Source organism: Clarias gariepinus, chromosome 15, assembly GCF_024256425.1.
Source record: "Clarias gariepinus isolate MV-2021 ecotype Netherlands chromosome 15, CGAR_prim_01v2, whole genome shotgun sequence".
NCBI classification, from domain to species: Eukaryota; Metazoa; Chordata; class Actinopteri; order Siluriformes; family Clariidae; genus Clarias; species Clarias gariepinus.
The window spans coordinates 22,532,007-22,556,704 of NC_071114.1; the positions used below are offsets into that span (position 1 = coordinate 22,532,007).

The 24,698-nt window shown below is 37.7% G+C and overlaps 1 protein-coding gene across 3 annotated transcripts; it reads right to left on the reverse strand.

Moving 5' to 3' along the window:
* Positions 1–191: 191 nt before the first annotated feature.
* On the reverse strand, positions 192–23,893 carry kif7 (kinesin family member 7). Of its 3 annotated transcripts, none has more exons than XM_053513684.1 (19): positions 23,852–23,893; positions 22,565–22,966; positions 20,037–20,237; positions 18,224–18,611; positions 16,532–17,054; positions 14,802–14,942; positions 14,508–14,702; positions 13,769–13,899; positions 13,038–13,165; positions 11,669–11,830; positions 10,723–10,925; positions 7,701–7,898; positions 7,368–7,493; positions 6,838–7,014; positions 6,325–6,540; positions 3,773–3,979; positions 3,409–3,607; positions 878–1,027; positions 192–643 (listed from the first exon to the last, which is right to left on the reverse strand). In XM_053513684.1, the coding sequence occupies exons 2-19, from the start codon at positions 22,893–22,895 to the stop codon at positions 279–281; spliced, it is 4,041 nt and encodes a 1,346-aa protein (XP_053369659.1). In that variant the 5' UTR covers positions 22,896–22,966; positions 23,852–23,893; the 3' UTR covers positions 192–278. The 3 variants fall into 3 exon arrangements, with proteins under 3 accessions (XP_053369659.1, XP_053369658.1, XP_053369660.1); XM_053513683.1 differs by lacking the exon at positions 23,852–23,893 and adding an exon at positions 23,533–23,796; XM_053513685.1 differs by lacking the exons at positions 22,565–22,966; positions 23,852–23,893 and adding an exon at positions 22,191–22,321.
* Positions 23,894–24,698: the final 805 nt, after the last annotated feature.

Here is a 24,698-nt window from a genome sequence, read left to right on the forward strand (position 1 = left end):
TACATTATCACAATGTAAAAATGTTTATGATGTACAAAAATTTTATTGTTCTTTTAGCCCAGGTAGCATGTAAATTTTTGTAAAATATTCACCAAGAGCATACACAAGAGTTGAATAAAGTGCCTCAGTACTGTATACAAAAATATTATATAACGCCATAAAAAAGTCCATAGTATAAATTTTCCACTAGATTTATAGACAAGCAAAGATGCAGTTTAATTAAAAACGAATGCATGAGAATAAAAGTAAACAGATACAGGTGTCCGATTATTAGCTTGCTATAATGGATTTTTCCGAACGTCAATGATTGCAGAGTTTGAACCAAGTCCTGGGTTTAGACTTGACCTCCGGCTCTCTCTACGGGGTTTGGTAAGGGACAACGACCCTGTACCGCCCCAGTACGCAGTGGTCATGTTTATATTAGGTTGGACAATTCTGTTGGCTGGCAGCTCACAAGCTACCCTCTGCCGAAGCTCCTCCATTTCATGGTCTTCAGTGGGTAGGGAAGAGCGCCGCCATGTGGGAGGCAATGGTGCATTTACCAAGTCCCTCATTTCCTCTTTTGACTTGTGAACTCTGTCAGGTTCAGGAGTGTACTTAGTACTGTCTCCACCTGCCTTGCCCTGCACCCTGTCTACTCCACCTGCAATGAAAATTCCCATAATTACGATTATTTTTCAATATATAAAATACATTACGTACACAAGATAAACGTGTATATAATTAAAAATTAAGGATACTAGCTACTGCTCAATAAGTTTTATTAAGGCTGTAGATTCTCAATTTACATGACTGTTACATAATGGGGAAAAATAATGGCACCATGAACTAGTACACTACACTTATTACTTATTATGACATGTAATTAAAGTCTCACTCTTGCTCTGATCTCCCAGTCCACATAGGTCTTTTATTTTGTTGTTGAGCTCCTGATTGGCTGCTTTGCAAAGATTTAGTTCTTTACTCAGGCTATGGATGAGTCCCTCATACTGTCGCTGCCTCCCAGCAAGGCCTTCGTCCATTTGATCTATGGAATAGAATGTATTTTACATCCAAATCACATTACAATTAATGACTTAGGAGCTGATTCACAAAGTAGAACAAACTTAACTTACCTAAATTACCTATTACCTTAGATCATATTGTCAAATGAAATTGTTTTAAATTAAAACACAACTGTATCAGAATCATTTTCAATATTTTCTTGGATCCAAAGTAAACATGGTGATTATAAACTTTTAAATACATTTCTAAAACAGTCAATGATTATGCTGACCTTCATGCCTGGCATTTTGCTTTGCCTAATGCTTTCTCTTCCCTGCTGCCAGTAATCTGCATTTTCTGTCGAAAATGTAGGTATGTCATTTCCCTGCCTCCTTCACAACTCCTTCTTCACAGGAATAAGAGGAATGACTCAGCCTGGCCTTTGCATCTTACTTTAGACCAATATCCTCAACCCTCTTTAGACATTTCCTTTTCTGTTTGTTATTGTTTTGCATGCAGTGTATAGATGGTCTCTGCTATTTTAAATTTATGGGATTATAATTAAGCACTATCTTTAAAGCCCAAGGGAAATTAAAAGTGATTATTTTTCAATTATGTTTAGCACTTTCTAATTATTTTGGTTTTATGGCAACAATATGCAGCTTAAAGGATGAGTAATGAAAGCATGAACAATTTGTTAATTTTTCAAAAGCTAACTAGAAAAATGGCAGGATATCAATCAAGTGTGCTCATTATAATATTAGGTTTTACCCAAACAATCCCTGGACTTGCTTAGTTAAGCAAATTAAGTTGTTTCCTTTTTATGAGGGCTTCTTTTTACCTTTTCCTATCATTGCTCTTTGCTGTTGAAAAAAATCTAACGACATCATACATACATATTTTACACTTTCTGTAAATAACAAAAATGGCTCTGTAAAGTGTGCTATTACTTTCCAAATTATTCCGACCTGAAGTTCCCCCCAAGTTTGCATGTACAAAACTTATATCAAAACGCTCAGCTTGACCTATTGCTCACTGATAAAATATACACTTAGGGTCTAATTCAAGTTATTAGCAGTTGTTTGTGATAAAAACAAATACCTTGCCTCCAGGAGCTGTAGCTTTCCCATTTTGTGCCCGATCGGAAAAACAAGACACGTCAAGGGCTCTAAAATTATCACGCCAATCAAAAATAAAAAACCCTCCAAAACTGACCCCAAATTCTCCATTCTAGCCTTTTATAGACTAGAATGATTTCCCCCAAAACTACCTCCATCACTTTCTCGCACTGATGCAGGCTCAATTTTGCACCAACTCCCACAAAACTTTTATCAAAATGGAGAGACAGGTCTCTTGCCTACTACAAAAAAGAATAGGAAATATTGGTCATACTGTTTGGGAGCAATCAACCCTTGTTTGGGACCTGACAAATACCAGATTTTGTCATAGGAATGAATGCATTATTTACTCTGGCTGATCTTCACCTAAAACTGCTTTTGAACCACTTTGGAAAAAACATCCTGCACTCAATTTTTGAACGACACATGAAATCTGTCCTGAGACAATGCGAAAGACTCCTCTTGCCAAGAACTAAAGCTTTAGCACCTAGAGTTTTTCTAATTTAAAGCAAAGTAGTGCGCCTTTGCACCCTATTTCACAATTTTCCCTGGAATTATATCTAATTTAAATGTAAGAATTTTATTCATCACATGCACAACCATACACAGTATGATATGCAGTAAAATGCTTACACGGTTTGTTACCTAAAGAGAGGGTAATAAGGAAGGGAAATGGCTAGGGATGCACCGAAATGAAAATTCTGGGCCGAAAACGAAACCGAAATTTTTGGATGCACTTGGCCGAAAACCGATACCGAAACCGAAAATGGCTTCATTAAAAAACATGTTTAAAATATTTTTTTTTTTTTTGTATTAAAAAAATGTTGCATATTGCAACTTTGCTGTCCTCATCTGAAACTTTGAAGTGCTTCCAAACCGCCGACATACTCCGTGTTTGATGCGTAATGACAGCGCGAACGAGACGGGAGGATGGGAGAGGCGTGGCAACAATTTCGGCTTTTATTTTCGGCGCTTTCTTACGTTTCGGCCGAAACCGATAATGCTATTTCGGCCGAAAATTTTCGGCGGCCGAAATTTCGGTGCATCCCTAGAAATGGCAATAGAAAAGAATGTAAAATATTAAATCTACAATATGTAGTAATTTTGTGAGTAAAATTTGTTTTAATCAAAGTATAAAATAGAAATATTTAAGATGTAAAAATGTAGACCCTTCTGGTTCTATTTATATTATTACTACAGCTTTTCTTAAATAATTCTGTAAAACTGCCTGTTGCTTTCCTATTACCAAGAATATAAAGCAAAATAAATGAAAGTGTCTGAGTAAGTGTGTCGGTGAGACAATCACCTCGGCACTGCTGTAGAAGGAGCTGCACATTTCTTTCATGCTCTTTTTGTTGCTGGGTGAGCCTGCGATCTGTGTCCAGCTGCTGCCGCTCCAGAGCAGCTTCCAACCATCCAACCAGGTGCTGCTGCTCCTCCACCCGCAACTCTAGCTCAGCCAGGGCCATCTGCAGCTTCCGCTCTTCCTCTCGCAGGGACACCACCTTTAGAAGAATTCACAGGCACCACAAAGGAAAAACAAATAAAATAAAATAGGTCAAGGTAAGCTATTTTAACACCAAATACGAATGTAAAAAAATACACATCATAATACACCCCCTTTGAGAGTAGTCATTTACAAACATCAGTTAAAAAGAGAAGGCACAGACCTTATCAAAGTACTTGCAGAGAAGAGCACGTGTCTCAGAGGCAGACAGGTAGGTAAGTTTGGCCATCAGGTTCATCTCCCACTGAGTAAGCATGCTACCTGACGCCCTTAGCTGCCTCTGCCTCTGTGTGATGGCCTCGTTCTTGTACTCAATGGCGGCGTCCAGTGCCTCTATAGCCTCATCTAACTGGAACAATGTGCGCTCCTCCTACAGAAAAGTTAAAAGAGTGAGCATGTAGAGGGGATTCCCCTTACAGAAATATCTTCAGAAAAGTTTTCAGAAACTTGCCGGAGGAGTTAAAGTACATTCTAGCAATCCAAGTTTCCAATATTGTTGACTATTCTCGGTAAATCATTCAGGTGTTTGTGCATGAAAAATCCCAGTACATCAGCAGTTTTGGAAATGCTCAGACCAGTCCATCTGGCACCAACAACCATGGCATGTTTAAATTTACTTAAATCACCTTTATCCCAATCCCATGCTTAGTTTGTAATTCAGCAGCTTGTTTTGACTATATCTAATTATTAAAGTTGCCACCATGTGATTGGCTATATATAGTCACCCATGTATCCTCAGTGTTTCAGAATTACTTTACTTTAGATTTAATGAAGTTAATTTATACACTCAATACTTGGTTGGTGTTCCTTTAGCATGAATTACCTCATGCATGAGGCACAGCAGGGAGGTGATCAAACTGTCGCACTGCTGAGGCATTATTACAGACCAGGTTTCCTTAATAGCAGCCCTTAACCTATCTATATTGTTGGGTTGGGTTCAGGTCAGGCAAGTTGGCTGGCCAACGGGGTGCAAACTGTGAACACTCTGACAAGGGAGTTACTGAAGTTAAGTGAGTAATAGCGTGATAACACCTTCACCAGTAAAAGTCTTATAAGTGTGGGAACATTTTACTCTTAACTCGAGCGAACAGCCACTAGAATTAGGGGGAAAGACTTTGTGCTGGTGGGGGCATAGCCAAGTGGCACTTTGTGAAAGACGTGGGCGTCAGGTAAGTAGCAAAGAATTCAAACCTGAAGAGAATGTGGATAATTAGTGACTGTGTTTTGCTGTAAGTCAGAGTTTTATTTTCAGTTCTACTCATACAAAAACACACACACACTTTTTTGTACACATGTTCTCTCTCACTCTCTTATGCCGTGGTGTGCTCAACTTTTTTCAGCACACAGCAACACGCGCACACACACAGACACACTACTTAGCCAAGTTCTCATCCTTTTCTCACTTACTTCACATCCAGGCCCCTCACATTTAGCTTGACCACGCCCCTCCACCATAGACTTTTTACAATTTTAACTTAACTCCCATAAATGCCATCTTTAGGCTTTAATTAACAGTTGTATTTTATTGCTGCTACTTTTGTTTTTCCTTGGTTTTAGATTTAGTTTCATCAGGAATATTCATTTAAAGATATTTTTTGTGAACTATTTGTCTTTATTATCTTGACCGTTTACCACATGCACAAAAGAACCTGAAGCTAAACGTACAAGTTCCAATTTGTCATCCCTTTAATCAATTAATAATTTAAATAATCAATAGCTTAATTTATCATCAAAATTGTCATTAGTTGCAGCCCTACTGGTCAATCAACAGTAATATCATAGTCACCAAAACCAGTTAGTGGTAGTTTTGGCACTGCTGGCAGGTGCTAAGTCCTGCTGGGAAACGAATCAGAATCTCTATAAAGCTTGTCAGTAAACAAAGGCATGAAGTGCTCTAAAATCTCCTCATAAACGGCTACATTGACTTTGGCCTTGATAAAACACAGTCGATCAACACCACAGATGATATGGCACCCCATATCATCACCCACTGTGGAAACTTCACACTGGACCTCGAGCAACTTGGATCCTGTGCATCTCCATTCTTCATTAATCTGCTAGGATCTTAATTTCCAAAATAACCGCAAAATTTGTTTTCATCTGAAAAGATGACTTTAGACCACTGAGCAAAGGTCTAGTTGTTTTTCTCCTTAGCCCAGGTAAAATGCTTCTAATGTTACCTCTGGTTTAGGAATGATTTGATAACTAGAAATACGACAGCTGTAGCTCATTTCCTGAAGATGTCTGTGCATGGCGGTTCTTGATCTACTGACTCCAGTCTAACTTCACTCCATGTAAAGCTCTCCCAAGTTCTTGAATCGGCTTTCCTTAACTATCTTCTTAAGCAGTCACCCCTGTTGCTTGTGTAACTTCTCCCTTCCAGTCAACTTTCCATGAATATGCTTTAATATAGCACTCTGCAAACAGCCAGCTCTTTCAGAGATGACATTCTGTGACTTATGATCATTTTCCAGACAACTGTCAATCCAGCCGTCTTGGGTAATGCATTCCTTATGTGTTCAAGAACTTATGGCTACATTGCCACTGTTTACAAGCTTATATGTTTACAAGATAAATTCCTAATAAATAAAGAGAAATTTAATTACTTCTTTTTTAATTCACTGTACAGAAAACATACAAATCTTTGACTTCAAAACCGAGAAATGTACCCAACTGTAAAATTTGCATACTGTTTTACCCCTTCTGCTTACCCACCTCAGGAGACAGCAGGTTACCCTGGCGGAGCTTGTCATCCAATTCTACTCGCTGTTTGAGGAGCTGCTCTTTCTCCTGACGCAGGTTGGAGATCTCCTGGCGAATATGCTGCGAGTCTTGGGCGCTGCCGCTGCGCAGCTGACCATTCCGCTCACTCAGTTCCCGTTCCAGTGACTCAATACGGTTCGACAGTGTTACAAGGTCCTTACTTAGAGCCTGCAGAGTGAAATGAGCATAATGGACTTTCAGAACATCATTATATTCTATTTAAGAAATAACAGTATTATGTACTTTAGACCTGCCTTTTTTGGGAATAAACAATATTCAGGCTTTATATAAGGTTGGGTTTGTATTTTTAAGGGTGTATGGTTGCTATAAGGTTTTGTTTGGGTTAAACATTTGAACAATTAGATTGCTATTTTATGAGCAAGAACATTGGCAATGAGTTTGAAATGTATGAACTGAGTTTTGCATCAAAGTGTACAGACATTGGATGAACGGGGTCAGATGTACCTGGCTAGACCGGAGTCGTTTGGTCTCCAGTCCACTACGCTCCAAAAGCAATGCCTCCTTCTTGGCCAGGATCTCCTCTCTTTTGGTCAACTCCCCCTCTAGGTCTTCCAGACCTCTTCTCTGTTCCAGAACCTTTTCCATTTCCTCATCCAGCCATCGCTTCTGTTCTTCTATCTTCTGCTCAAAAAATCAATACCAGTCAAAAACGACTGCAACAGTTTAAACCATGCTACATTTTTACCTGAAATAAGGTTACCCTTAGAGAAAAGCAGAAAGTTGGAGACAAGATGTTTAACAAAAATAACACTGTTCTCAAAATACAAGCTAGAATGCTTGTCCATGAGTGAGTAAAGTGTAATAACTTTTTTACAACATGTAAATAAAAGTCATGAGACAGTAATACCAGTTTGCCTTATAAACCAAAACCACATTAACCACACAAGTGGAGGTTTTTATAATGTATATAAAATTATATAATTTTTTCATTTCTGTTTTGCTTATGCTGTGGTTAGGCTTTTCTAGGTCTCCACCTGTTGCTCCTCTAGTGAGACGACTGAGCCATTACTGCCACTCCTTCTTTGCCTTTGGAAGGCAGCAATTTCTTCCGTCTTAATCCGTAGAATCTTCTGCTGCTGTTCGTTCTTTATCTCCAGCTCCTGAAAAAAAGTGAATAACCTGTAAACGCACAATTTCTCCACTTCTATTACAAACTTTTAGGATCATTATATTTGGCATGCCCGATACAGACATATATTAAAAAAAACCTGGATGTCAAGCAAAGATTGAGCTGTTGTGTGAGTGATCATAAGAAATATAGGTGGTACTTCTGATCTCTTTTAAACATCTATTACTCATGTGCTCACCTTTACACGGTGTTTGCCTCTTTGCATCTCACTCTCCAGTCTTCTCTTCTGCTGACTCTCTTCCCGGAGGCGCCGCTGTAGCTGGTCCTGCTGTTGCCGCAAGCTCTGCACGCTCCTCTCCAGCTCCTGCACACGGCGCTCATTCTGCACTGACAGAGAGGCCAGCTGTGCAGTGTCTCTCTGCCTCTGTTTTAGTACCTGGAAACATCAGAAACAAAAGGCATCACACTTGGAGCTGGAGCTTAGATGAAAAATTTTAATTGTTCAGTCAATGGACTTAAAGATTACACAAAGCCAAGGAATATTTTGGTAAAAATTAACACGTGCATATCCTTTTGCCAGAAAATCTTATACCACACTTAGCAGTCATTCAGGAAAACACACGAAACAATGTCATGTGCTCTAAGGCTCATGAGACATTCTTTGTCATCACTATTGAAATTGTGGGAAATCATGGCAAGCAGAGAAAAAAAACTGAATCCTATAACAAACCCACTAGCTCTTAGCATATGCTATCCTATCCAGTGGCAAACCCACAAACTTTGCAAGTGGATGGGACAGCATATGCTAAGAGCATTAATGATATTTAACTGCTAGCAGTATGCATGCATGAGCTCCAGCTGAATGATTAAGCTTACCTGACAGAGCTGTTACTAAATAACCACAAGTGAACGTCCAGTCGGTCATTTAGTTATTGTGAGTTGATGTGCATAATAAAATAATGCACTGAAAGTGAATATGAAATGGCAATACAGAACACATTATACATTTTTTATTGAACAACGTGCCTGCTAATACAGAAATGCAAAACACTAGGTGTGTGATGTTGAAGAGGATGTTGGGAAAATCTAGCTTTTTTTAAAAAAAATGCTCCAAGCAACATTCACTAAATAATAAACCAAATAATCTGGTATAGCTGCTTCTTGATAATGAGGTCCTTTTTTAACCAAACAAAGAGACTCCAGTTCTGACTTCTTGTTGGCTGCTGGCTTATAAACTTCACTTAAAGTCAGTGTGAAGCTTCTCAGATGTGAATTGCCATTCAAAAAAAAAAAAAAAGATCTGACTACCACTTTAGATGTCACATGTCACATTTTGGTCTTCATCATCCAGTCATATCCATTTTTTATCAATATGCTACAGTATATAAATTATATAATTAATATAGTACAGATAATAGGAGTGTGCTATACTGCAAAACAGATGCAAACTAATTATTTGTAGAAAGCAAGTAAAAAAGAAAGAAAGAAAGAATAGTGTTCATAACAATGAAAACAATGACTTATTTCATTGACACACTAAGTGTTGATCATAATGTAATGTATCGAGGAACAATGCATGATTCGGTACACCGAATGTGTACACCACAGCTGTGCTGTCGAGCTTGGGCACCAGACCACCAGATTAAGCCCATTAAAACCTCATCTGTAAAATAAATTCAAACTTGCAGCACAAACTCACAATGATACTCAAGACACTGAAAGTAATCACATATTGACAAATTATCGATATACACTGATCAGCCATAACATTACAACGCAACACATTATGCCCAGTATTATGTAGGTTCCCCTTGTACCCCTGGCACAGGTGTGGCCTCTTGGGACATGACCTCTTGGGGTGTGCTGTGGTGTCTACTATCAGGAAGTTTGCAGCAGATCCTTTGGGTGCTATGGGTTGAGAGGTAGGGTCTCCATGGATTGGACTTGTTTGTGCTTAATCTGATTGGGATCTGGGAAGTTTGGAAGCTGGGGTGGCAGTCTTGGGCTCTTTTACTGCTGGGCCCCCTGTGCAACAGACTGTGGTGTGATGTTCTTGGATCTTTCTATTGTGGCCAGCATTAGCCTTTTTTGTGATGCATTGGCTTTTCTGTGGGATCGGATTGAATGGGTCGGCCTTTGGTCCCCATGGGCATGAGTGAGCCTTAAGTGCCCGTGATACTTTCACCAGTTTACCTGTATGTATTTGATAATTGGTATTAACGTGTTACTCTTATATGGTTGTAATGTTATGGCTAATCGGAATATGCAGTTGAATGTTTTTTTAGTAACAGAAAAGGCATTCTGTTTAAAGTAACTAACATATCTCCCAAGGAGTCAATTATCCATGTGACACTAGTGTTCCTGGAGGCATTGTAAGGAATTGTTATTTTGGATTATTCTACTAGCTCAAGTGCCTGAGGACAATCTGTAGCAAAAAAACATGGTGAAAGGATGGTGATAGCTGAAGGCCTAACATGCTTTGTCCCAATGTCATAAGACTCCAATGGGAAATCTACTCTTTAACCCTCAAGTAAAAATCATAAAGCCAATGCTCCCTTCAAATTTATTTGCCCAAATAAAACCATGCAATCTCTGCTTCAGTAATACATTGCAGTTATGTTGGTAAATAGTTTAAATGGGTGACAAAGCCCACAAGTTAAGAGTCAGGGATAAAATTACAGTACATATCAGGCATGTACTCAAATGAATACTTGCCAAAAACTCACCATGGCTACATCTTATAACTGCACAACACTGGAACTAGCAGTAGCAGGAAAGGTTTAAACAAGATGATAATTTTCTTGCCATTTTGACTGTGGCCTTATGGGAAAAATGCAGCCTAACAGAAACATTGCTATAAATATTAATTTTACAGTTTTTGTAAACCATCCTAAAATTTTGTTCCCTTTTAAGCTACAAGTTAACCTATTTAAAATAAATCCCTAAACCAGGAAAGCAGGAAACTGTTTTTTATTGGGGTGCCACACCCAGACAATTCAAATTAAAGTATTCTCTGGTTGCAATGATAAATACAAATTTGGGGAAAATGCCTGAAAAGATACAATAAACATGCATGTGTTAAAAGAAGAACCACCCCCCCCCCCAGCCTTTTCCGGTTTCTGTGTTCTGATTGGCTAGAAAAACGCAATTCGGCAAAGTGGTGTTCAGAGCATTTTATGTGACCTTAAACAAACATTCATTTACATAACATGCTAGTTTTTGATAAACAAAAATTTAATAAATAAATGCAACAGCCTGACCTGCACTTTGCTTTGTGCAGCTGCGATCTTCCTCCTGCACTCCTGGGCTTTAGAGCGGTCAGCAGCATCACGGCTGCCCTGCACCTCCAGCTCCTGCAGTTGCTTGTGGGCCTCTGTGAGTTCAGCGCGTGCCTGCTCAGCCTCCTGCTCTAGCTCGGCTACCTTTCGGCTGTACTGCCTGTTCATGGCTTGGGCATCTTTCCCTGGAAACACATCATAAAGGTCCTGTCAAGGGTAATAGAAAAATACTGGGGCAACAATCTAATAAGTCACATGACTTGTTACAATCAGTAAAACTGTAACACCACAGCAGAAAGAAAATCATGTTGCCAATGATTTAACTGTGATTAAATATTTATCCCACTACATAAATTTATATATTTATTATTTCATGTAATAGGCATATTTTACTTTATTTCAAGAGTCTTGAGGGCAGTGGTGCCTCAATGATTAAGTGTTATTGATCAGAAGGTTGTGGGTTCAAGCACTTCCAAGCTTCCATTATAGGGCATTAACCCATATTCCTAATAACATGGGCCATGTGAAGAAAATGTACTGTACATTGCTGTGAAAAAGTATTCGCACCTTTTCTTTTTTTACATACCAGGGCCAGGCAAGTTTGGACAGCTTTTTCCCTAAGATCATCAATGATGAGATCATCATTTAAAAACATTTTGTACTTACTCAGGATATCTATGTATAATATTAAAACTACTTTGACGACATGAATTATTTGAGTGTAACAAATATAAAAAAAATATCAGGAAGGGGCAAACACTTTTTTTTACAGTAAAGTATATGTGGCTTTTTTTTATTTATTCATGGAACACAATTTATATTTATTATTTAATTGGTTCTTCTCATAACTGGGATCGCTATTCTCTAGAATTTCAAATCACATAAACACACAGACACAGACACACACGCATCTGGATGACCAATTTACCTGTTTTCACCAACTCTTTGATGAGATCCTCCTTCATCCTGATGGTGACAGACAGCTCTCTGATCTTCTGCTGGGCCAGAAGCAACCCTCTCTCTGAGCCCATTTCCCACATGCAGCCTCTTAGACTCTCCAGGACTGAGCTCTCCCCGACACTGCTGTTAGCTATCCACACAAAACACAGACTGTCTGGACACAGGGTTGCTAACTTCTACATCTACCAAATACTAAAACTTTGTACTTCACCAAATGCTTAGTACACTATTAAAGTTAGAAGCAGTGCACAAACTAGGCTTAACACAGTGTGCAACCTTTAATTTATTTTTAGACACTAGAGCATTTGGGGAAATAAAACATCAAAGGAAAAAACAATAACAACACAAGAACATACAGGGAGCATAGGACAGTTGACAAAGACTCGAACTGTTTTGTGCTCAGACATGGTTTCATCACCGGATGTAAAATCATTTATACAGCCTACAAAACAGAAACAGTATATTTATAGCAATGCTGTTGCACAGTAATAATTATAACAATTACTGTGAGGATGCTTTTATAAACCTAGTTAACGTCACTACTGCTGTAATTATCTGTCATGTCAAAGTTTAGGCAAATAGTAACTGATATAATTATTTGATAATTAAAAATACTTGAAAATGCTGCACTGCTAAATTGCCCCTACATGTAAATACACATGTAAGAATGGGTAACTAGGTTTATATATATATTTTTAAAATAATGAAAAAAAAATCTTTATAAAATGTCTACAAGATAAAAAAGTAAATGAGATGGACATAAACAGACAGATTGTGTTCATGGACAAAATGTTTTGTTTTGTTCACCAGAAGATAAAATTTATAATATATTGCTGTCATTTTAACCAGATGTATCTTTAAGTAGAAATGTTTTAGAGACACACAAATGCAACATCTGTGTTTGGCAGTTTTGGTATTCACTAAAAAAAGAGATTCTCTACTTCAATTCTGGAGGCTCATTACTTAATTGTTGTCCTAACACTGGATTGTTAGATACGTATAACATTATAACCTCTGTACCACCGCATAGTTATACCTATGTACCTAAGTCACAGATAACTGCTTAAAAAAGGTAAAATATTACTGGAAGTATGATTCAGTTAAAGTTTGTTCACATGAATTTCTATGGGTTCCAATAATAGTGATAAACAGTATATAGATTTTTTTTCTGATAAGGTTTAAAATTATTATTTTTTTTTTACCGAATTAAAGAATAAATTTTTCCTTACATATTTTCAATATGTGATTTTCCGAGAAAATTTAGGACCTATCTTTACCAAGGGTGCTAATAATTCTAAAGTGTTCTCTACTTTAAACCATTTCACTGCTGAACTCACAAGTCCGTCTGCTGTAGTGTAATCCTGGAGGGTGGCCAGGCCCTAGGACATGAGATAGGGGTCCCCTGGCTCTTCTGGGTGATCCTTGAATTTGTGCATCCTTCTTCGACCAGGTAATATTTATGCATCTTAAAGGGGAAAAAAACATATAAATACAGAATCCAAGAATGCACAGTGAAGCTACTTAGAAAGAATTAAAGCTAGATTTAGATCAGTAACCGCACTAAAAGTAAAAGCAAATAATATGTCTTGTAATCATTCAACTTATCATTATAGAGTGGAGTGTGTGCAAGTGTTTTTCACACCCACCAACTCTAAATAACAACTCTAGAATCACATTTCACTATGCTGCATACATATTACATTTCGGTTCAGGGCACCCTTCATGCTAATTTGCTGCCTCCTTCTTTGTACCCTGCGCTCAAACAGGGAGTGATTTTTTCGCCTCACTTCACTCAAGTCACTGAATGTTGCTTTCTATCTTAAGACAACGCCAGTTGTTATGGTTTCTATAGTTGCCTGTGGCTAAAATATGGCCACAATTGTTGATCAGCCCACTGCAAAAAGTTAAACTCAAAAAAGTTGCTCACCCTGTGCATACATTGTAAATGAAAGACTTTTAGATGCACTAACATGTTGTGGTCTGTCTGGGCACAGGTTTGAGTAACACAAAGTCTGAGTAACAATTTTTTTTTTTTTAAAGGAGCAAGATAAAGAGTACCCATCCATACTTGCGTTTGTCTTTGACTGCTCTGTTAGCAGTGTTCTCGCCTTCGCTGCCTTCTCCACAGGACTCACACTCCTTGTCCCACTGGGCTTGTTCAGAAAATGATTGACTGACCATAGAAATACTTAGGCCTGTCTGAAAGCATAGAAAACAGAGAACAATATTTATGCTGCAATTTACACTGTAGGGCATATAGTTAGGGAAGATTATTACAGTGCCTCTAACAGCAGCTTTCCACATGAAGAGATATTTTAACTAAACATTATTTTAAGATGTAATATACCAGGAATTGATAAATGTCACAAACTATTTATAGTTTTGATGCCTATAAAATATCACATAAAAGTTTTAAAACAGGATTCCAAACAAATAGATGACTAAGGCAATTAATAAGAAGTAGAGTCAATTGGACATGCTGGTCCTCCCCCTATGTAAATTATTTTTAATAAAAAACCATTAGCAAACTTAATTAAAAACAATTGAATGTGACCAAAATGCCACATTTCCACACATCAGTATGCCAGATTGTATATGCCATAGCTTTTGTACATACTAGAGTTACTCCAGGAATAAATTATATTATAATAATTTTAGAACTATCACTACCAATATAATATTGAAGAGCTGTTATGACTCTAAGATTTATCTAAATTACATCTTACAAACGTGTGCATTAAATGTTTTTCTTTGTAAGCCATATGAAAAAAGTAAGTAAGACATTTTTTATAACTAAAAGTATCTACCTGCCGTGCAGGGTTTCCTCCAGCCTCTCCATTGCAGAAAGGTGTCAGATGGCCTGGGCCAAGGCTTGCTTGCTGTAATGAGTTAATAGGTGCAGTATGAGGTCTCTGTGTCAGCTGCAGCAGCCCCATCCCTGGGTGGGCCAGAAGACAGTGTAACTCCTCTATGATGTCCTGCTGTTCCTGGAGCTTATCACTCTGAAAGTCAAGGCACAAAATTGAGCTATACTGCCATTGAAGCATCTGAAATACATCATTCCTTTCTGTTAAAAGTCACATGTACCTAACTTCTCTAACCTGCTGTTTGTACTGTTCCATTGCATCTTCCAGTGCGGCGAGGAAGTCTGTGTTTTCCTGCTCTAATCGCTGGATCTGAGCTTGCAGTTCGGAAATGTAATTCTCCCTTTGCCTATTCCACACTTCTTTCACATCTGGTTCCTGGGCAACAGCAAATTATAACATAAGGTACGGAATAGGTATGGTTTGTTACACAACCAACTAGTATCCGCTCCACATGGCTCTCTATATTTCCCTTAAAAGAACAGGAAGGAAAAAAAAAGTATATATATATATATATATATATATATATATATATATATATACACACACACACACACAGGGTGGGCCATTTATATGGATACACCTTAATAAAATGGGAATGGTTGGTGATATTAACTTCCTTATAAAGCAGTTATTAGCAGTTTGCTAACTGTAGCATGGGAGATGGGTGGTCTCATAGGGTGTCTTGCATTGAAATCTGCTGCAATGACCCGGTTACTGCGTTCACCAGACATCAACACACAATTTCTATCCGCTCCTCACATGTCATTAGTATGTAAACTGCTAATAACTGCTTTTTAAGTGGTCAGAAACTTGTAAATAACTAATGAAAGAATAAAGTTACGTTAAATCCAAGACATCCACATCATTGTTTTTCTTGTGAAATTCCCAATAAGTTTGATGTGTCACATGACCCTCTTCATATTGAAAAAACTAAAGTTGGATCCAATATGGCCACAATGGTCACCACCCATCTTGAAAAGTTTTCCCCCTCACATATACTAATGTGCCACAAACAGGAAGTTAATATCACCAACCATTCCCATTTTATTAAGGTGTATCCATATAAATGGCCCATCCTGTGTGTGTATATAATAATAATATAATATATATATATATATATATATATATATATATATATATATATATATATATATATTTACCGCTTGCATATCTTAAATAATAACCTTAAATAATAAAAAGTATTAGCAACACTAAATGCAGGAAATGCTTGTTTTAAACAGGCCACATAATAAGAACAGAAATTGCTGACCAAATAATTAAAATAATTTCTGGCCACATTTTTATATATTATTTTACCAAAATATAAATGTTTGTTTGGATGAAACTTTTTAGAAATGTCAGTAACTTACATTCAAATTCAGAAATTTAATCAGACCTACAACAGAGGTAATTTTTAGCATGCTATTAGACTTGCATACTGTCATTATATAACACGCAAACAAGCTAGCATTTTAAATTTGAATTTTGAAATTGAATTTTGCATTTTGAATTCTGTCAGATCCTAATGAAATTATAATTAATTTAATGACATCATAGGTTTGCTATGCAAGCTGAAATTGTTGGCCAATGCTAGCATAATTTTTGCACCATGACCCGAACTTTGAGATTCTGACAGGCACCACATGAGCAATGATTACTTATGGTCGAATATGCATGCCATGCCGCCTGTCACTCCGTCTGTGTCACTCTGCCTTGCCTGCTTGTATCCTACTGAAAATGAATGCAGGGTGAACGATTGTCACTTCTCGTGTGAAACCCTCTTTAAAATGACCAAGAAGACTGGCACTGCTACCAGTAGTTAGTGTCAGACATGAACTGACACATAAATAAGGCCTAAAAGAGACCTGTTCCTGCAGATATTAGAACACACACAGTAATGAATTTTGGTCTCTGGGTGCATTTATGGTTGATGTATCAATAAAACTATATTAAAGATGGCCCACCTGTCCCTTTTTCAGTGCAGTAGTGTCCTCAGTGGAACTACTTTCAATGCCACTGTCCAGCCCTGAGGCTGTGCTCAAACCGCTGCGCTCCTCCTCCACAGCACAAAGCCACTCCTTTACACGAAGCAGCTGGCTCGGGTTTAGCGATCCCTCTCCTTGCAGCTCCATCAGCAGCCTGTAGGCTGAGTCTGTGCATGTCCTATAGTGGGTGCTCTCTGCCTCCAGCTTGCTCACATCTGGTTCAAGGGGACGTACCTGCCGTTCGGGCTCTGAACGAGCAAGGATTCGAGTCTCAGAGCGCTGCCGGTTTTCCAGCGCCCTCTTTAGAGCTTTGATCTGGAGTTCCAGGCTTTCCACCCGATCTGGCTCCCCATGACAGTTCACCATGGCTCGGTTTTGTATATTGCGAGCACGTTTGGCATAATTCAGGGTGTTAAGACTTTCGTCAAAATCAGATGATGAGGGACTGATGCAAGCAATCATAAGTGTTTTGGCATTGCCTCCAAGAGAGTCTTTTAAGATTCTAAAGAAAAGAAAGAAAATAAACAAGGAACAATTAAGAAATAATAATAAGTGTCACCAAGCATAAAATAAATTATAATAACTGGTCCCTTGGGCTGGCCAATATAATATTGATGAATATCACATTACAATCTTGTTACAGTACGAATATCGTCAGTACTGCAACTACACTTATTGTTATCCAATACATAATTTGATTACCATTCGACCACAAAACAAATAGCTGACAATGTTAAAATCTATTGTTGTTTCCATAGTTATTTTACTCCTCACTCTATTATGAAATAAATTTGTGTTTGTGGTAAAAATAATATAAACTGTCATAACTACACTAGTCATCTTAACTTTAAAATATGGAAGCATTTTTAAAAGCATAAAAAAGCCAAAAGATTGTAAACAGTGTGGCCTAACCAGAATTAACTTTTAATCAGAATGAGAGGAGTCTTTAATTTAGACATCCACCTATTAGCCCCTGGTCTTTGGCAGTAGAAGATGCACTGATTGACATGTAGAGTAGTGTCCAACTGAACTTTGACAACTGAAAATTAACATCAGAGTATTAAAAAAACCCTCCTTCTTCTGTTTTATTTCCTGCATATTAAACAATGCACAGCAGGTAAAGCCAATTTGTGCATGACAAAAAGTTGCATTCTGGTTAATTGCTTTCTGCATGTACACACATATTGGATCACCGGTTATGTAAAGAGTTTATTTAAAATCTCTAAGCATAAAAATTTCTTCAATTGGATTGAAAAAATGTTCCCTTTCACCTCAAAGGTGTTTAATGAGATTGAGGTTTGGGGTCTCTACCTGGGCTACATGAGTTCTTACATACCAACCTTGGAAAACCACAGATCTCACTTTGTTCACAGAGGCACTAGAGGAGCTGGTACATTACAAAGCTACTGCATACAAATATATTCTATACAACTGTGTGCTTACATCTTTGAAACAACAGTTTATGGAAGAGCCACAAATGGGTGTGATCGTCAGGTGTTTACATACGTTTGGCCATATAGTGGATTAAACCACCACTGATACCTAAAGATATTTCTTTATGACTAGCACTTTATAATTTTCTGGTTAACACAGACCAAATACATTAAATACAATAAATCATTTTCTTGGGTGTTCTGTACACCAAATAAAAATGTACACTAAGCTTAATACCTTGTTATTTTGGAGTCCCTGTAAGGAATATGGCTGCCTTTTCTTTTTGGGTCCCCGAGGGCCCCGATCACATTTCCCAGAGCAAGAAGCCCACTGTTGATCTGAATGCTCTCCTTGAGTCGCTCCCCAGTGTTGCCAGTTTTAAGAATGCGTTCTGATCCAGCCAGATCCACAAAGTGGAATTTAGAGGATAGAATCTGCGAGTTCCTGCCAGCAGCCCGAGAGCCACCACGCCTCTGCTCCATCACCACAGTAAAAATGGTGTGAGAGCGGCTAGAGTGAGGGTTCATCTGAGTGGCTCCTGTGTGGCGAGCTGTGTTTCCGGACTCCAAAAGACTTAAGACCTCATCAAGCCCCTCCACCTCACATTCTTTCACTCCACACAGAACTGTGAAGAAAAAAAAGCACAGAAAAACATTTTCTTGCACCTTCAATGCAAATTTGAGACTGGAAGTCTAGTGGGAATAAAATTGGCTGCATGTAGAGGGAAGACTCACAGAATATCCCCACTGGAACTAGGCAATAATCAAAAATCACATAAACTTATGCAAGTCTTTATAATACATACAGTACATACAAACAGAATGATGCTAAATCGTTTTTTATTACTGTATCAGCTCTATGTCACTTAAATATTCAGGTGTACATAATAAAGTTTTCTGAAATTTGTTACAAATATGGGTAAAGTCTTTCTACCATAGCAACAAATTATTGTGTTAGTATCCAGTATTCTCATAATAATATATATCTATTGTATAAAGGGTAAATCTATTTGGGCCTCAGTAGGAGCTGCTTGTTCACAGCAACCTGTACTTCACAATAAATCACATAAAAATATAAACAGATATATAGCCCTTGGGAATTATTTTAAATATTTAATTAGAATTATTTAGTTTAATTGTAAAGGCTAAAATTTATTACAGTTATGAAAGTATAGTTATGAATTTGTGTACAGTTTCTTTCTTTTTTATATGGTGCAGTCCTGTTTTCTATAAATCTGTTAGGTATTTAAACATGTGACATGAGTTAAAAGTGGTATTAATTGAGCCACAGCTTGACTCTGAAATGATTTCAGATAATCCTACTTTCACTCCCACTGCCAAACAACTAATGCTACTAATGCAATGTTAATTATAACTGTTAAATATCTGTCATATTGCTTTTCATGACTAAACATATGTTTTAAGAAAAAAGTGAATGGCATAAGCAACTTCCTCTAATATCCACTATGACAAAAGTCTTTTATCACCTGAAATCGTGAGTAAAATGTAGTCAGTGCTACTATTTCTTATGTAAAAAAGCAGGCTAATTTGAGACCCATTTATTGGACATGAATCAAGAAATAGGAACTGCCTGCAGAGTTCTCAGCGACAACCGTGGGCACTCTGTATTCACAAACAAGCCCACAAACGCATCCCTAAACTGTCTATTTAAGCTCCACTTATTCCAAGAGCCTTTGAATTCACTACATGATCCAGACTTGCAATGAGCAATGAGGATGTTTATCCACCAATTCTGCATGATTGACATCTGTTAATGCCAAATATAACATACTTATCATTTGATACAAACTAAAATTTAGTTGTTAGAAAAAGGGCCATGGAAAATTATGAACTTATCATGGCGATATTGTTTATTCTTCAATAAGAATGACCGCTTACTTATATATTTTTCGGGCACACAAATTCTAATTGCAGACATTCTATTATTTGAATAGTTGTGCAAATCTTTACATGGTACTGAGGAACATGACATTTCTCTTAGGCTTTTTACAGATTTTACAGGAAACCCTGAGCTAACTCAAGCTCCTCACCTATACTGCCCTTGTCATCCTCCCGGATATGAATGTCCTTGCTCGCTGTCTCCACCTCCAAAAGGTCTCTGAAGATTTCCTTGTAAACCTCGAGGTAGGACACTCTGACGGAGAAGTCGCTGAGGTCATTTTCGTCCAGGAGCTTGAAGATCTCAGCCACTGCTCTGGGAATGATTCCTTGCTCGTCATCACCAAAGGAGGCTGCAGCCAAAAAAACAGCAGTGGGTTCGTAATCACTCGCCACAGCCAAATGCCAAAAAGCAAGATCTCAGATGGCAAGAGGGGCTGTGCTTTCGAGCAGTGACAGCTGCGCCGGGGGAAGTGTTGTTGGCTTCCCAAATGTGTGTGAACTCATAGGAAGATTTTAACAAGAAGCAAGCAACCATCTTCAAACCCAGAAAATCGCTGGCCTTGATAGAACACAAAACTTCAAAGTTGTCATAAGAAGCATTTTAAGATCAGACTAGTACACTAAGTCAAATCAGTGTGTCATAAGTTTTTTTCTGAAAATCTGATGGTGAAATTGCATTTTATACTGTCAGGGTACTTACTTTCCATGGTACTGGAACAAAACATGTAGGTGCAGTTATAGGTAGTACAATTGATTATTGTAAATCATCTTTTATTACACATCAATCAGTGAGAAGGACTCCCATAAGACCACTATTAACAAAAGATTCAGACCAGTTTCACTTCTGTACTATAATCATCAACCAAAATATCCTGCCAACACAGTCTAAGCCCTTGGAGTCCTAGTATCTTGTCCTCAAACATGTTGCATGTGACAATGAAGAACTCCATCACGCTAAGAAAATTCCCTTAATAGTGGCCCTTTTAGGCCGATGGATTATATAAAGACAGTATCCATATAGCACACCTACACAATCTGTATGGTAACTAGTGACTCAGTTTAAATTTTCATTAGATCAAGTAACAAAAAAAAAAAAGATAATGCTTCTCCAAACTTTTTCCATGTTCAAATATGTTTAAGCAATTCCATGAAACAGCTACAAAGAGTTACCTCTTTCACCAGGCTCCTTCTTTCTCTCTTGACGCAACTCTCATGGTACCCAGAAAGCATTACCAAACACTAAGTAAGTGTGCTCCAATCGATCGGCCGTTGATCAGTATGTGACAAATAAAATTAGAATTTGACTAATTTAGTTTTAACAGATCTGCTGTCTCTCAACTGGCTGATACTATTGTGATGATGCAAAATACATGAGTTGACAGGTCCATCAATGTGCCATCGCCAGTTTTGAAATATTACCAAGTCTTTTTAAAAGATATAAAAAAATTTTTTTGTTGTTTTTTTACACAAAACCATGTGGAGGAACCATGTCTGCCAAAAGCTTTAAAACATTAAACCTTATTCGAGACTTAAGAACATCTCAGTCTGAATAATTTAGGTTTAAAAGACAATCTTGTAAGTTGACCATCACTCAAGCACCTATAGCAGAAGCCCTCAAAAAGCTTGAGCCTTACTCTGCAGCGGGTAAAAAGGCTAAAACCATTACCACACAAATAATAATGCAGAAATAAAGAGTGGTTCCCAGCTCTGGCCGAGGCAGCCTGGGTTTACCATACCACTTCATGCATGTGGGCTGACAGTGAATGACAATTCAGCACGGCTGCACGTATTATGAATAATGACAGAAATAGTCTTAAAAATTCTGAAATATTGATATTTATAAAGAAATGCCTGCCTCACTGCTTACTAACAAGTAGCCATGATCCCCTCTTAAAATACAAAGTGACTGATGTCTGTGTTTATTTAGCCTTCTGTGCAGAGTTTTAAATGTATTCATTGATGCAGCTTTGTTTCATGTCCTGCATGTTATATTGAGTAACTATAATAGAACAGCCACATTTTAAACAAGATGTGTGTAAGAGCTCCTTGAAGAAATTCAAAATTTTGCTCTTGAGTCAAGCATAGGCTGTTCTATTGGTTTCAGTTTCTTTATAACCTGCATATGTTGCCTTTCAAAAAATAAAACTTTTACATTTATGATACTTTCTCAGTTATTTTAGTTATATTTGTGCACTCTGCTGTTTAGAATAGTTATTTGTACTGCTATAAATACTAAATAAATAAACAATACTACACAATAAATAGAACACTTAAAATTGCAGATCCCAGTAACCCACACACACCTGTGTATCTGTATTGGACGGTTCTGATTCCTGTGATCGACGATTGGACTCAAAAATCCTGATCAGAGCACCCCTAACACTAGCAGTGACAACTCCTTCCACAAAGATCTCCTCACAAAAAAATTCTCAAAATTAACATTTGACACATTGACCTGTGATTTGCCTAAACACATATTAGACCAAAACACAAAATTAATCAACACCTTCTTGCTAGCTAGAATCAAGAATTCAACAGCACTGCAGTAAGAGACAAGAAACAGGTCATGCATCATATGACAATCATGTGAGATTGTTATCAGTTTAAGGCATTGCATAAGTGCCTTCTGAGAGACTAAAACAAACTGCAGAGGTAATACAAAAAAAATAGTACTTACATATATTAGCCTCTCCAATTGTGTAGGTCTTGCCTGAGCCTGTCTGACCATAAGCAAAGACAGTGGTATTAAAACCCTGAAAAAAGGCTTCAATGAGGGGCTGAACGCAGACTGCATATACATCGTCCTGGACAGCACTTTCTTCGAAAACAAAGTCAAAGTGAAAGTGACGATCATGTCCGAGAGTAACCCTTTTGTCTTCGGGCAGTATGGTGATGCAGCTCTCATGATTGTGCAGGATTTCTTTAGGGAGAAGTGGACGCACTCGCACCGCCACTTGCACCGGCGTGTCCTCGGCCTTGGCCTGCTGAGGGGCTACTTTGGGAGACATGGCCTTTGGAAGATTTTGGGACAACAGTGCTCAGGAGCCTGTATCCATTTTCCTTTTATTCCAAAAGATCACTGAAAGAAAAAAAAGATTTAAAACTGCTTTCACTGAGTGCAAAAACACTTCATTTTCTTTTGGAGGTACTAGTGTCTTTTTATGTACAAAAAATACTATACAAATCCTGGCGCAGTGAAATTATCGTGCAAATAGACTTCTAAATGCTATCGGATATTTTAAAAATACTTTAAACTCTTTATTAGTAGATTAGACAGTTAGATTGTGTCATTGTTGTAAATTTAGTTACATTCATACTGAACAGGATAAATTTAACAGAAACCATATTAATTTTATGTCTGTTCTCTGGATATAAAACCAGTTTTGTGCTTTTGTGTATTTTGTTGAGTCTAAGTTTTAGACACAGTTTACAACACTTGTGAAATGTTGCAGGAGAATTACAAATCTCTTTGTAACTTTTTGAAATGTAGTTTTCTAACAACAATTTAATTGATGTTTAATAACAACAACAACGAGTTTATTATTTTTTTTTAAATAAAGTTTTAGGTTTTAAGAAAATATTACACAACATTTACACAACAATATTACACTAACATAAAGACATATATACCAATATTTTACTTACCAATGAGTAATAAAAAACGCACTAATAAAAACTGAGATTCTCGGCTTTTATAACATTCACAGGCATACTGTGTAACTTGGTTAGCTCCGATGCTACAAACGTTAGCTAGAAAAAAAAGACCCGCTAGCCAGCTAAGTTACATAGAGAACCACAAAAACTTTGCTACATTTAAGCGTTTAACGTTTAAAACATTTAGCTGTTAACACGGCCAGCATTTTGACTGTCTGTCGAAATGAAAGGAATTACAGCTTACCCACAGAAACAAAAAAATGTGACGAACTGTGATTTGCGAAAGTCTGTAATAAATTCACAAACTTACTGTTTCCGACTCCATGTTTTTCCCCCAAAAGGCACAAACGCGTATCCCTACCCGTATTCCAAAAAGTCCCGCCTTTTACCTCACGATTGGCTAGCATCCCGTGTTCATGACTACTATTGGTGTACCGCTTATGAATAAGGATTATTAGCCAATCCGAGCACAGGACACGGGATTTTAATGGAATACGAGTGGGGGAACGGCCATGCATCCCATCGCGTTTCACTGTGGAGAAGGGTGAGGAGGAGTTCGCTAATCGGGTTCCTTTGTGAATAAAATTTATGCGTCAGACAGTAAAGGTACACAGAATTTCTCGTGGATCTCATGAAATATTTTCAGTTTTCACTATTTGAAGCGTTTCAGTTTTGTTTAGTGTTGGCTTTTCTAACGCAAACTGCGGATGATTGTGAAGAAGTGTAAAGGTTTTGGATTAAATTCATGTAAATCAGGCTTCTGGATCTTGCTTGAAATCGGAATTTTAAGGGTTTGAGCAACGTAAATGCTACTTTTGGCTGTAACATCTTACGGTCATCACTTTAAAGTGACAGTTATAACTTACAGTAACGTCCTTTAAAGTGGTATTCATAACCATACAGTTGCAGTTAGAACCTTAAAGGTTAATAACTTAATTGTACTGTTACAGTTATTACCTTATAATTACAACAATTCGGTTGTAATTGTAATTATTTTACATGCCCAATGCCCAAACCCCAGCACCTGGGTGCAGTTCCGGTCCCAAGCTTGGATAAAACGGTCAGGAAGAGCATCCAGAGTAAAACCTGTGCCAAATTGTTGTGCTGATCGGATGGTCTGCTGTGGCGACCTCTCAGCCAAAAGACTAAGAAACCTT

Bases quoted from the DNA above. Each gene is read 5' to 3' on its own strand.
- kif7 (XM_053513684.1), bottom strand. From the start codon at position 22,895: ATGTCTCCCAAAGTAGCCCCTCAGCAGGCCAAGGCCGAGGACACGCCG. The intron at 18,612-20,036 runs GTGAGGAGCTTG...TTTTCTTCACAG, and splicing joins GGATGACAAGGGCAGTATAG to TTCTGTGTGGAGTGAAAGAA. The intron at 7,494-7,700 runs GTGAGCACATGA...ACTTTTTTTCAG, and splicing joins GAGGCAAACACCGTGTAAAG to GAGCTGGAGATAAAGAACGA.